This window comes from Prionailurus bengalensis, chromosome D3, assembly GCF_016509475.1.
Source record: "Prionailurus bengalensis isolate Pbe53 chromosome D3, Fcat_Pben_1.1_paternal_pri, whole genome shotgun sequence".
Taxonomy (NCBI): Eukaryota; Metazoa; Chordata; class Mammalia; order Carnivora; family Felidae; genus Prionailurus; species Prionailurus bengalensis.
In genome coordinates this window covers 11,159,861-11,173,680 of record NC_057356.1, presented here as the reverse complement: position 1 = coordinate 11,173,680, position 13,820 = coordinate 11,159,861, and the positions used below count along the sequence as shown (strand labels likewise).

Below are 13,820 nucleotides of genomic sequence, written 5' to 3'. Positions count from 1 at the left end.
GTAAGGCAGGGACTGGACGGTTCTGTGCCTCAGAGCACAGGACGCTGCACCGAAAGACAGCGAACATCCCGGCGCGGCAGGCCCTCCTCCCAGAAGCACAGCCCCCTGTTTTCAGCCGTCTCGGCCGACGGGAGGAGCCTGGCCCCCACCAGCCCCAGCCAGGGCCCCGGGCCTTCGTTCCCTCCGCTCAGTCCCGTGCCCCCGGGCACACGTGGTCATTCTTGGCTGGCTCAGGTCACGCTTACTCCAGGCATTGGGGGCACAGATGGCCTGGCGCAGGCTGGCGTTGTCCGCGCTCAGGTGGATCTGACGCCTGCTGCAGCCCTCCCCCCTCTGCGAGACATGGGGCAGGAGGGGCCGACGAGTGCCTGGACTTACGAAGACAGGAGTCCCACCCTCAGCCTGGCCCGGGAGCCACCGCCCTTGGGACGGCGGCTCCACCAAGGGCATCGCGTGGACTTTTGTTGCCGCCAAGAGGAGTTGTGTCTCCAGGGAGAGCTGCAGAAAGGTCAGGCCAGCGCCGCTCTGGCAGCCTTCCAGCGTCTTCCGTGTTCTGGAAAGATGGCTGCCAGGCCTGGTCACAGTCACTCCCCGCTCCGTCCTCGCAGATTTCCTCCCGGGGGGACGCAGAAGAGGCGGTGGAGGCTAGGGCTCTCGGGGGCCACAGTTGGTGGCTCGGGTCAGAGATCAAAGGGGCGTGATTCTGGGACAGCCGAGCCAGGGACCAGATGACGGTGGGAGCCAGCCCGCACCCCAGCCCGCACCCCAGCCGGCCCTGCCCGAGCTCTCCTCAGTGGGCCTCAACTCTCGGAGCGGGGCCAGGCCCTGAGACCTGCTGTCTGGAGCGCGAGGCCCGTCTGCCCTGGGTTGAGGCAGAGACACTTCGGGCAGCCCCCCGGGTCGGCAGACACTCCACCCCCAATGGTCTAGGAGAGATTTATGGAGGAATAAGTGGGGCTGGGGGACCGGTGAGAGGGGAGAGGCCGCCGGCAGGAGCTGTAGTCCTAGCAGGAGGGGGCAGGGGAACGGCACCCCCACCCCTTTCCTCCCTCCCTCCAGGACTCCGGGCATCACCTACGTGGAAGCCAGAGGGCGAGAGCCCGAGTTACGTGGTCCGTGGGAGTGGCCTGCAAAAGCACGGAGAGTGGGGGCCGATAGAGGAGTGGGAGCGGCCAGCCCTGTTGCCACAGAGGATGGCAGGAAGTGGCTCCGGAGGCCAGAGGCCCCCCCTCCTATGGCATTCTGCTCCCGGACAAGTGAACGCACCCTTAGAGTTGCACGGTGAGCCGAGCGGGTGATCTGCGGTCTCCCGGGTCCCGGTGGCTTGGGCACCTGCTCCCGTCCCCCAGGGCCCCAGAGTCATACACGTCGGGAGCAGGCCTTCCCTTCCCCGTTGCCAGACCCAAGAGCGTGTCCGCACCAGGTCTCGTCCTAACCGCAAGGCGGGCCGTCCCGTGCATGTGGCAGCCAGAGACGACATACCCCTCGCTCCTGCGTCTTCGTGGTCTGTATCGTAGGGACGTGGAGGGACCACGGCGGGTTATTTAAGCCAGCCCGCCGTCTCTAGCCAGGACCAACTTGAATACGGCTCTGTGAATACAGCAGCCCCCCCCCCACCCCCATCCACGGTTTCCCTTTCCGTGGTTCGTTACCCACGATCAACCGTGGCCCGGAAGCAGATGGCCCTCCTCCCCGGGCCGCGTGGCCTCACGCCGCGTCCCACGCCTGATTTAGAAGTTAAACTTCACCACAGGTGCGTGTTGTGCAGGAAAAGTACAGCGTAGATGGGGTTCGGTACCGTCTGTGGGTTCGGGCACCCACCGGGGTCCTAGAACGTATCCCCTGCGGAGAAGGGGGAGCTACTCGGTCTCCTGAGCACACGTTGCCCCGAGCACTGTACTAGGGGCAGCAGGGAGAGAGGCCTTGCCTCTAAGGTTCAAGGCTGAGCCGCGGAGGCCGGCACACGTTAACGGGGCAGGTGCCGCAATGGAAGCCGCGTGTGCAGGGCGTGGGGAGGGTGCCCGGTGGCGGTCTGTGTGAGGCGAGCGGGGCCTGTGCTGGGCCGCCACCGAGGCGGCTGTGATGAGGGAGCTGTTCCGAGGCCAGGGCGGGTGTTGCTACAAAGGCCCGGGGACGGAGTGCACGGAGTCTGAAAGGAAAAACAAGAAGGCGGTTGATGCGCACGCAGACCTCGGCCCGTGCCTCTGTGTTCCTTTCGTTGAAACGGGAGAGTAATGTTCGTTCTGATGAGTAGGTTGTGGTCATGGGCTCCGAGTTCTAACCCAGGGGATCCATGATCCATGGGACGAAGGCGGCCCTTTCCTCCCAAGGGAAGGAAACAGGCAACAGAAAGAGGCTGGATTTGGAGAGAAGCACACGGCCAGGAACACGTAACTCCCCGCTTCCTCCCGAGACACCCTCACCGCACTGACCCCTGGGCGCCCCAGGATGGACAAGGCCCTGAGGTTCAGAACCACAGCCGAGGTTCAGAACTCTCACGGGGAAGGCAGCGTGGGTCTCAGGAGGCACGCAGGCCAGCGAGGAAGCTGCTGGCAGGCCCAGGCCAGAGAGGCCAGGGCCGCAGTTCCCTTCTGCTGTGCCTGGAACCTTCCGCGTTCCTCAGCGCCTTCCCCTGCGCTCACCTGAAAGCCCCGTGAGGCCCGGACTGACTGTCCAAGGCCGATCTTAGCCTCGAGTCACTGTTATCACCAACGCAGCACGCACTGAGGAAAGCGGCCTGGTCTCTTATTGACCAGAAGGGACTGGAACTCGGGAGGGTGGTCCTGCTGTTTTGGGGGAACCACCCACTGCGCTCCCGACGCCAAACGCACAAGAGCTTTTGTGTCCCGCTGGATGTTATTCCTGCTCTTCGGTGGCCTCAGGGGAACCGAGGGCAGCCTTAATAGGAACGACAACCCACGGTGGTGCTGTAAGTGCTAGACTTCACAGTCCACGGACTCCTATCCGTTCTTTGCTGCCGCCTCTCGAGGAAATGCATCCCAGAGACGTTAAGCGGCCTGCCCCAGCTCACACAGCTCGCTCGTAAGTGGCGCGGCAGGGATTTGAACCAAAGTCGCCCGGGCCCAGAGCCCCCCATCTCAGTGGCTGTGCCACCTCCCCTCCTGCCGTCAGAAGCCCTTCTAAAGAGGAGATGAGCATTTGGAAGGGTTGATGTCAGAGGGAGGCCAGGAGAGGGAGTTCTTAGCAACTCCTGTGGCGAGTGGAGACCTCTCCAGGCTCTGTGTGGCACAGGAACGGGGCTCCAGGGGCAGGAAGGAAACCCCAGGCTGATGGCCGCACGGAGGGAGGGAGGCCGGGGTCAGGGCCTCTCGCCTGGGCCCGCCTCCCGGGCTCTGCTCCCCTGTCCTCGGCGCGGCTCCCGGCTTCCACCAGATGCTGCCTCGTGGCCGCTCCCTCCCGCCTGTGTCCCCAGGACTGCAGCTCCTCAGGGACCCCGGCGCCGGGCCGGAGTACCCGCCACACCAGACTCCCGACTGACTCCTCTCCCCCGTCTTCAAACCCCGGCTCCCCCAGTCAGGCTGTTTCTCTGCCGCGCCAGCTGAGCACGCGTGTGTTTTAAAGCTCTGAATGGGCCATTTCGGCTCGGAGTCCAGATGCATTTTTATATCCGCATGGAAAAAAACGCAGAGGCTCCGCTGGCAGTCAGAAAGAGTTTTTTTAAATTAAAGTGAAAAAAAAAAGGGGGTGGGGGTGGGAAGGAAAAGTTGCCTGCACCTGGCCCTTCTCGGAAAGGCGGATCTGAGAACAAAGTATTTTTTGTTGAATCCGGCCACGTGTCTCGTTTTAAAAAGATGCGTGTCCCATCCGCCTCCTGCTCACGCTCCTCAAGGTGGGTCGTGTGGGGGTGGTCAGCTCTGTGCCACCCACGGGCTTGCTGCGTGGTAATCCCACACATCCCCCCCCCCGGCCCCGTTGTCCAGATGAGGAGACCGAGGCTATCGTGGGGCACCCGGCTCACCCGAGGTCCCCGCGGCCGCCGTCGCAAAGTACCGCGGAAACACAACCGACCGAAATTCCTCGGCTCCCAATTCTCAAGGCCAGGAGTCCCCAGACTCAAGGGGCCAAGAGTGTTTGGTCCCTCTTGAGGGAGGGCTGTTCCCCACCGCTCTCCCCTGGCTTCCGGCGACAGCGGCATTCGGCGGCCTCTGTCCCCACGGGGCGCTTACTGTGCGTCTCCGTGTCTCCACGCGGCCGTCTCTTCCGAGGACACAGTCAGGGTAGGTTAAAGGGCCCGTCCTCTCCCGTGTGCGCTCGTCTGAACTTGACTACATCTGCAAAGACCCGATCTCCAAACAAGGTCACGACCTGAGGCCCCAGGGGTTTGGATGCCGACCGCTCTCGTCTGGGAGAACGTGGTCCAGCCGGTAAGAGTCGCGCTGCAGCTGAGGGCCCGAGTCCGGACCGGTTCCGGAGCAGAGCCCTCCTGGTCACACGCTGCCTCCCCGCAGCACGGAGGAAGCAAGAGGGACAGGCCCCACGGCCCCTCCTGGTGCCTCGTGGCGCTGCCACAGCCCAGAAGCGGAGACGAAGGTGCCCACCGTTAGCCACCGTGGCTTCCGGGGCCGACGTGCACCCACTGCTGACCCGAGGCCCCTCTGCTGAGAGAAGGCGATTGCAGGTGTGATAAGCCTGCAGTTAACAGCGCCCCCACGAGGAGAGCTAGCATCTCTTGAGCACTGACTGTGTGCCCCCACGCCGTTCGAAGTACCTTCCGTGTTAAGACTCCTCCTCGCCTCCTCTAGAACCCTTAGATTGGCACGCCGTTGACATTCCCGCTTCATGGATTTGAACACCGAGGCCGGTGAGATTCATCAACGTGCCCAGTCTCTGGAAGTGTGCCCACCTGCCCGGGCAAGGTGGCTCCAGAGGCCAAGCGCGTGGCCTCTCATGTACCACGGGAGTGCTTCAGGAAGAGCCCCCCCCCCCCCCCGCCCCGGCCCCGCGAGGCTCCACTTAGCTTGGGCCCCGGCGCCATTTAGGACGGAACTCACCAGTACTGCGTGGTTCCGTCTGTATCCGCCCAGAACAGGCAGATCCAAAGAGCCGGAGAGCAGACTGGTGCTTGCTGCGGGCCGGGGGCCGGGGCAAGGGATGGCATGGCCGCTCACGAGGGTGGGGTTTCCTTCGGAAGGCCGAGGGTGGAGAACCTTGTGAGGCTGGCGTGGTGACGGCCGCACAAGTCTGAATCTGCTGAGACCCAGCGCCGTACGCTTCAGATGGGTGACGTGTGGATATCGTATCTCAATAAAGCACGAACACCAGAAGTGGGGGGAAAGCTGGGAGGAGGACGGGGCTGCCGAGCCGGGAGAAGGAGCCGGCACCCGAGAGGGCGGAGGCCGTCTGAGGGCCCGAGGGCCTGGCCAAGGGCAGCAGAGAGAGGTGGGGGACAGAATCCGCGGCGTTAGCGAAGGACAGAGCCACCAGGCAACGGTGAGGGGCGTGCCTGGCTGTCACCATAGCCAGGCAGGGCTCGGCTGTCTCGCGCAGTGCCCCTGACGGCCTGGTGGGAGGCGAGCCAGCTAATGGGGTGGCCCTCCCCAGGCAGGACACGGCACGGGAAAGAAGAAGACGCCGGCCCAGGCACCAATTATAGGCCCGGACGGCAGATATATCGACGGCACGGTCACTTGCAGCTCTCTCCCTGGGAACGTAACCCACTAATCGAATCAAGTGGCCAAGAGTTCCCACACCCTGGCCAGAGAGCAGGTGTCACAAGGGCCAGAACCTTGCCTTGGAGCTTGAGGCGGTGGCCGGCAAGAGGGGGGCGGGATGGGGCGTCGGCGGGTGGGTCTCAGCTAAGTCACACTTCCGTTTCCTGCTCTTGCCCCCCCCAGAGAGCCTTCCACGCCCTGTGCCACAGCACCCACCTGTATGGCCGGAGGCTGGTGCTGGAGTGGGCCGATTCCGAAGTGAGCCTGCCAGCCCTGAGGCGGAAGACAGCCGAGCGTTTCCACGGTAAGCGCGCCGGGGCTCCCGAGGGGACTGCCCTCGCCCTGGTCGGGACGGGCCGGGCCGTGCGCGGCAGGGTACCCCGTCTCCCTCCCAGTGCGTGCTGGGTGCCCCCCCGGCTGTCCCCCGAGCTGCTGCCCGGCCTCCTGTCCTCGTTCCGCACCGGGAGGCCGACCCGTGTGGACAGCGTCGCTGGTTTCCGTGCCCTTCGGTTTCCAGTTGGGCTGGGTCATCGAGAGGCCTGGCAGGAAACTGGGGAGAGGAAGAAACTAGGGTCAGGGCGTTTATCACCTCCCGGTCCCATCATCCCCGTCCGCCTTCCCTCTTGCCGGGTTTCTGCGGGCTGACTGGCTGGCACTGCCCCCCATCTATAGCCCTCTCTGCCTGGCACTTTCTGTCCGCGTCCTGGCCGCCAGCCGGGGGGGGGGGGGTCCCTCCCCTGAAGCCCCTACCCCCTGCCGCCTTTTAGCCCGACTCTGCTCAGTTACTTGGTTTGAGGGCCTTGTACTCTCTGCCAGGGGCCTGATGGTCCCAGGTCGTGACGCCACCGCTCACACACCTTTGTGGCATCACGCATCCTCGCCGATCGCTCAGTCCGTCCCCCAAAACTACTCACCGGTTGTGTCCTGGGGCTAGTGATGTGGCTGTGGCCTAGCCGGGCCGTGGGTCTGAGCGGAAGAGGCCGGCACCTTGCTTGAGCGGGTGGTCTGGAAAGGTCTCCTGCAGAGGTGACATTCGTGCCCACAAAAGGGCTGCCTGAGCAGCGGGGACCTTGAGCTTGGCACATGGAGAAACGGGGAGGGCCAGCGTGTTCGGAACAGATGAAGTGAAGAGCGTAGGGGGCTGGCTCACAAGGGGCCTCACCTTCTCCAGCAGGTTGCTGGGGAGTCAGGAGGGGATGAGGGAAAGCCCCAAGAACCGGGCCATCCCCCGGTCCCCAACCATCCCCCCCACCAGTGCACACCCCCACGCTCGGGCGGTCAAGGGACTTGGAGCCCGCATCCCATGTCCTTCCTCTCCCACCATCTCAGAAGTGCGTTCAAGGCCAGGCCATAAAGGGGCAGCTGTGAGCCTCCTACCTTAGGATCCTGGTGGCTCAGTGACGGGTGTCCAGGAAGCAGCCTCAGCAAGCAGGGAACGCGTCCCTTCCTCCCGCCGGCCTGGGAGAGCTGGGCTTGGTGAAGGGGCTCCGTGGCCTCCCTCGTGGCCCCCTGCCTGGCTGCCGCTAGGTCTCAGGTGGCAGCCTGCCTTCCTCTGCCCAGAGGTCCCAGGGACAACCGGCAGGTTCACGGCTTCGGGAACTTTCCTGGATGGACCAGTTCGCCTGAGCGCCTGCCACTGCCCCCCTCACCCATCCCCGCTGCCCGGCGGTGTCACCTGGGGGCAGTCTGGGGGGGTATTGGCTACACAGCCCACCCTTCCCCCGCTCGTCCATGTAGAGACAGAGCCTGGAGCCAGAACAAAGTCATGCTCAGCTTAGGAGGACCCAGGGAGGAGGTGGCCCATACAGGGCCGTGAGTTTCCTGGTTGGGCCTCACCTGTCTTGCTCTGGGCTAGCAAGCGGGGCTCCCGAGCAGCGTTTCGGGGATGCGAGACTACAGCCCGGTCAAGTGTGCTAAGAACTCTGAGCTGGGACTGAAGCCCAGGCTGCCAGACCCTTTAGAACATGCCCCTGCCTGCTCCGGTGGCCTTTTCCCGGCCCACCGACCCTCCCCACACGCCACACGGTGTTCTGTGACTTCCCGTGTGTTCTCCCCTCTGCTCACGATGCCTGATCCTCCAGTGGTTTTGAATCAGGCGGTGCCTATTCAGCCATCAAGGCCCAGCTCAAATGACACCTCCCCCGGGAAGCCCTCCCTCCGTCTGCCTCCTTCTCAGGTATCAGTCATGGGCCCCACCCTCTGCTCTCCTCCCTCTGTTCCTCTCCTTCCCTGCCATGCGATAGTTTCTTTCTTTTGGTTTTTATCCTCACCGGACTGATGCCTTCCCTGGCATGCAGACTGGGTCCTCGGGTTCGTGGCTGGGCCCCCGTTGCCGGGCACGCTGTGTGCCGGGCCCTCAGTCTGAGGCTGGGGAATATATGAGCAGGGGCGAACGAATAGCTGGAGGGATCAGGACTGAGCACACAGTCCCCAGCTTACGACTCAATAAGGCCCCAAATCCTGACGCGCAGAAAGGGAACCCGTCCTTATCGACAGCCATTGACAGGCCCAAATGCACCCGTCGGCAAATGTTTGTGTAAGGGACTCTCCCCGGTCCTCCCCGCCGCCCGCCCCCAGGGCCGGCAGAGTGCAGGCTCAGCAGTTCTGCCCTGCGTGGGAGAGAAGCCCCCTTCAATAAATTGAGTTCCGAAGACAGCATTATTGCCTCACCCCAGCAGAAAGCCTCGGCCACAAGCGTTTCTGCGGGATCTGCCGTCTCCGAGTATCGGCTGCCCCCGCGGCCCGCACAGGGGCAGGTGCGGTCCTGGCAGCAGTTGGAGGCTGCAGCTGGTTCGTACGATTCTTGCCATTAGTTCCCCATCAACCCCACGAGATGGGCACGATTCGCCCCGTTTTACGGACGGGAGAACTGAGACCAAGCCAGCATCGGGGTGACACGTGACCCCTGCCGTTTATTAAGGACTCGCTCTGCGCCAGGGGGCCCGCCCTCAGTCTGTGACCTGCGTGGCCTCGTGTTTCCTCCCGGAGCTGCAGCCGCTCGAGGCCCTGCTGGCTCCGTTTTGCAGACAGGGAAACTGAGGCATCGCCCGTGGTCATGCAGCTGGAGAGTGGCCGGTTTGAACAGCAGGCCGGCTGTGGAGCCTCCCACCCCGCCCGGCCGTCCCGTGCTGCCCGATACTAGCCAATGCCATTTTCCAGAAGCTTGGGGCCTTTATTAGATGTGGGGTGTGTGAGCATTTACTGCACGGCCGCCTGCGTCCGGACTCGTCCAGACCCTGAACGTAGAATCTCCAGGGTCCCTTCCAGAAATGGAGGGGGTGAGTAATAGATCGTGATGGGAAATGGCATAAGGCCCTTTGGTGTTGACGCAGTGCGTCCTCATAGAAAGCCGTGTGGGGTGCGTGGCACGGTGTCCCCACTTACAGGTGAGGGGGCTCAAGCGCAAAGGTGATATGAGGCCCCTGAGGTCAGTTTTGAAGGTCAGCCAAGCTCTGTGTTTAGACCCCCTTTGTTCCTGGAGGAACACTTCCTCGCAGGTTCCGGAAGGGGTCATCGACTCTGAGCTAACCGAGCATGTGCAAGTCAGTGCTACCAGCCCCCCGCCCAGCACTAAGGGTAGACGGGCAGGGTCCCACTGGGGAACAGAATTGACCCCAAGGATTGGCAGGAAGAGCCTGTAATGCGGAGGTGTGGGCAGGGGCCAGAGGTGAGCAACTCCCCCCACCCCACACACCTGCCACTCCCCCGTCGTCCCGTCCCCAGGGCCTGCAGGGGCAGAGGGAGGAAACGATGCAGACAGCCACCTAGTCCCCTAGTGTAGAGGGACACAGCCAGTGCCAGAGAACAAAGCAGGTGGGGAGCTGGGGTGGGAAATGCCTGCGGCCCCCCCTTCTTCCCACCTCTAGTCTCCCCCGGGTCTCCCATTGGCCCATTCCCTTTGTAAAGCCAGAGGGCCAGGTCCCCCAGGGACACCTTCCGGGGGACAGCAGGACAGAGAATGGATCTGGCGGCACCAGAGAATACGTGTGGTGCCCACAAACACCAGGGCGTGCGGCTTGGGGTGAGAGGCGGGAGTATCCGGTCTGGAAGGGTCTCTCGCGGCCACGTGGCAACCCTCCACACTGGCCTCACCCGTCTGGGTCGTGAAGAGGCGGCAGGAAGGCAGGCTGCGAGTTTGGGGGACAGAGAGCCTGAGAGTAATTCCCAGTCGTGTTTCACAGCACTCTTTCCCAAAGAAACACATGATAATCCTCTTAGAACAAAAGAAAGCTCTCCAGAACACAGCAAGATAAGAGACAGGGATTTGTACCCTAGGATCCATGAAACCTTGTCTTCGTGGATCCTAGTCTAGGGCTGGCCTCAGAGGGGCCGTGAACACCCAGAAACGTCCCCCGGGGGGCGTGCACGTGCGCCCACACCCCTTTGGCAAGAGGATCTGTTGTCCGATTTTCTGTAAGGTCCTGGTCCCTAAAAGGTTGGCCTTAAGGGGAAGGAGCATTGACCTTGTCACCAACGGGACCCAGATTCTGCTGCTTCCCGGCTGGGTGTCCAGGGAGGAGTCCCTGTGCCCTGTGGGCTTCCGTTTCCCCTTTTACAAACAAACAAACCGGGCCGACAAAGACGTCGCTCCTAAGATTGTTGTGAAGATGATGCACAGAGTAACAAAAGCAGCGGGAGCTGCCTTTTTGGGTTTCTTCAGCCACACTCCCGGGAGGCAGAGGCCGCTTGTCTGCCCACTTTACAGAGTAAGGGACGAGATGAAGTAACTTGCCCGGGGTCACGCAGGCAGTAAACGGGGGAAGCCGGGCTCAAGCTCACACGGTCAGGCCGAAGCGCCCCATACCCGGGCTGATGGCTCCATCAATCCTTCCTGTGCTAGCTGGACCCTGGGGAAGGAGGGTAGACAAGTGTGTGCAGAACAGGTGCTCTGGAGTCGTGCGTCCCTCTCACCCGCCCACCCCATTGTCCGCCCGATCTCTTTAGGAACCCCCTGAGCGTTCAGAATAGGGCTGCTGGCCTCCTGCTCTCCTGGCTAGACCCTGTTCCCCGCTCTGCCCCTTCCCTGTGGCGAAAAGTACCCAGCTCATTATGTCGAAATCTGCCTTGTTCGGCGCTCCTAGGGCCCTGGCAGGCTCCAAGGGCAGGTGGCACCCATGCCCAGTTTCCTCCCTCCGTGCCGAGCTCTGCCAGGAAGGCACACAGACCTCAGGTGGAGGCCCCGGCCCCGTTTGCCCAGCCCGAGCCCCGAGGCTGCGACAAAGGGCTCCCTGTGGAATGTGGGCCAGGGAACGACAGGCAGGCGTCTCAGCCATTCAGCCGGGCCAGGCACACAGCCTGCTGGCGAACCGAGAGCTTCCCAGCCCTTGCAGCCGGCCCCCTCTCCAGCCACGAGTCCCCGATGAGCCTAGGTCAAGGCGGACAGCTCCATGCGCGGTTCAGGTTAGATGGCGCTAATGATTATTATTACCGCGGTAACAACTTTCATCTGTTGAGTCTCACTCCCTGCCAGGAGCTACCTGTGGGATTATTCACAGGTATTAATCCTGCCGAATCCTAGGAGCTCAATACTGTCGTTACCTTCTGTTTTGCACATGAGGAAACTGAGGCACGGAGAGGGCAGGTAACTTGCCCAAGGGGCACCCCGTGGCTAGCGGCCGAGTCGGGCGTCTTCCCGTCAGCAGGTGTGCACCCTTCCGTTTACTCCAGGCCACGTCCCCATCCCTGCTCTGGGAGCTCAGGTGAGACCCTCGGGCCTCAGCTTTGTCATCTGTACAATGGGACTAGGGTGCCCACCTCATTTGGGCCGAGGGAGTTGACGCCTGTAACGTGCCTGGAGGGGCCCCTGGCACAGGTGAGCATGTGACAAATGTCTCCCCTCTCTGCGCCGCCAGGAACACCTCTTTGACCTTACGCTGCAGTCAGGCCCGGCCACGGGAGGAGAGAATAGAGAAGAAGAGCCCCGGTTTTTATAAGCCTGGGCGATACCGAGCGTGTGCGCGTGGGCACACGTGTGTGACAGAGGGAGGGAGTATGCCCGACACGTGGGCAGCACTCAGGACAGGGCATTTGCACAGTAGCATCGAGGAGGAGGAGGAGGAGGAGGGAGGGGAGGAGGAGAGAGGGGAGAAGAGGAAGGGAGGGGGGAGGAAGCAGAGGAGGAGGGGGGAGGAGGAAGAGGAGGGAGGAGGATGAGGGAGGCAAGGAGGAAAAGGAGGAGGAGGAGGGAAGGGAGGAGGGAGAGGAGGAGGAGGGAGGGGAGAAGAGGGGAGGAGGGAGAGGAAGAGGGGGAGGAGGAGGAGCAGCGAGAGGAGGAGGAGGGCTCCTCACCAGGGGAAAGGGTGTTCGTAACGCCTTGCCTTCCACTGCAGCTGTGGGAACTGAACGTGCTCGGCGCCCGGTCTGGTGCTCGCCGCTTGCCTAGGCCCCTATATTGGCAGCTGGTTTTAAACCCCCAGCTTCCCCACCACGTGGAAGCCTGCGTCCTCTCCGAGGTCCCTGTAAGACAGCCGGGTATCCTGTTTTCAGTGCCCAGGTGGCACCTACCAAATACCCATCAGATTGAGCAGCGAAGGGCAGGTCTTTGAAAGGCCTCGGAAAAGTTGCCCTGAGTCTGCAAAGGCCTTGACGCCAGACGGAGGTGCTTTGGGAGGGAATAGCGAGACGGCCCTTCCGCACAGAGCCGCCCTCCCCCTCGCCCCTGCCCTGCCCCTGCCTCCCCTCCCGGCCCAGAACCAGCTCTCCCCTCTCCACCTCGCAGCAGCCCCCACCCCCCCCCACCCCCGGCAGGTGAAGTGCCATTCTTCCGCGCCTTGTGTGTGGGAGGGTGAAAAGAGAGCGCGAGGAGGGGAGGAGGAGGAAAGTCGGCCACTGGCTGTGCCCTTTTCTTCCCGAGCGTGTTACAAACCAGCAGGGTCGAGGCATCGAGAAGCTTTCAGGGCCTCGGCAGGCCGCGGTACCCGCGAGCGGCACCGAGAGAATATAATGGTAGAGAAGCAATCCGCCCGCAGAACCCTCTGTTTCGGAGCCCGCGCAGCCAGGGAGGCCCGGGCAAACAGGCTTTTATTGGGCTGGGAGCGTGGCTCCTCTTCCCGCCGTTGCCTTATTCCAGCTGGGAGGACTGATGGGCTGTGGTTAGCGGCTGCACCTTTCACCTCCGGAGCCGGGAGCGCAGACATGACCGGCATGGCAAGCGGCTGGCAGCCGTGCCGCCCCCCGCCCGCCCGAGCCTGGCCCGGCCGGGGTGGGAGATCTGCTCTCTCCAGGTGCAGATGGGTGCCTATCCAGGTGGGTCACTAGCCCTTAGCACATGCTGCCCCCGCCCCCCCCCCCCCCCCCCCCGCAGCCGGGGGACCAGGCAGGGAAGGAGCCTGACTGCTGGTGCCCTCGTCCTGGCAGCCTGACCCCCACCCCCGTCGCCCTCAGGTCTCCCCCAGAGCGTCTGAAATTCCCCCTGGACGCGATGCCCCTTATCTTCTCAATTCCCCCATCCCGCCCCTCACCTCGCCTTCCTGCCGCTTTGTGTTCACGTGTGCAATTGTCCGATGTGTTTTCTCCCCGAGAGTCTCCGTCCCCAGGCTCAGGGCCCTCTCGCATCCCCTGCCTTGGCCCTGCATCTGGCACGGAGGGGGCGCTCCGTAACTGTCCGTGGGGTGCGTGAATGAGCAGCGAACGGCCCCTCCTAACCGGGCATCTAGTAGGCACTCGGCCCCGTGCAGGAGGCCACTCGGTTCCTCCTCACTGTCACCCCGTGGGAGGGAAGCCCGGGCACAGGAAGGCTGGACGGACGGTGGCCAGGTGTGCAGCCAGCACCCGAGCCCCGCTTGACCTGAAGCCGGCTCTTCCCCACCTTGAACCTCGACACCCCACTGCTCTGAAGGAGGCAGCCATGCGGCTTCTTAGTAACGACCAAGTCAGGTGCAAGAGAAGAGGAGGGGAGAGAGCCGGCCGAGGACTCACTCCGGGCGGGGAGCACTGCTAAGGGGTTTCGGGCGCGCAGTCCCCTTTGGGCCGTTCTCATCTTCCCGAGGTGCAGACTGCGACCCAGAGAGGTCTAGTGAACTGCCGGAGGGCACACAGCTTTGCACACTGCAGAATAGATAAGCCTGTTTCACCACGCCCTGTTGCCACAGAAGCCCCTAATAAGTCCCAAGCTTATTCCCCCTTTATCGGAGCTGGTCTCCCAGTCCG

The 13,820-nt window shown here is 63.2% G+C and overlaps 1 protein-coding gene across 3 annotated transcripts in view; it reads left to right on the top strand.

The window, feature by feature from the left end:
- The window catches only part of RBM19 (RNA binding motif protein 19), a 151,017-nt gene that overhangs the window by 100,776 nt on the left and 36,421 nt on the right, over nt 1-13,820 (top strand). For all 3 annotated transcript variants that reach the window (XM_043557683.1, XM_043557681.1, XM_043557682.1), the window contains exon 23: nt 5,856-5,976. In XM_043557683.1, coding sequence (XP_043413618.1) covers nt 5,856-5,976 — 121 coding nt within the window. The remainder of the gene's footprint in view (nt 1-5,855; nt 5,977-13,820) is intronic.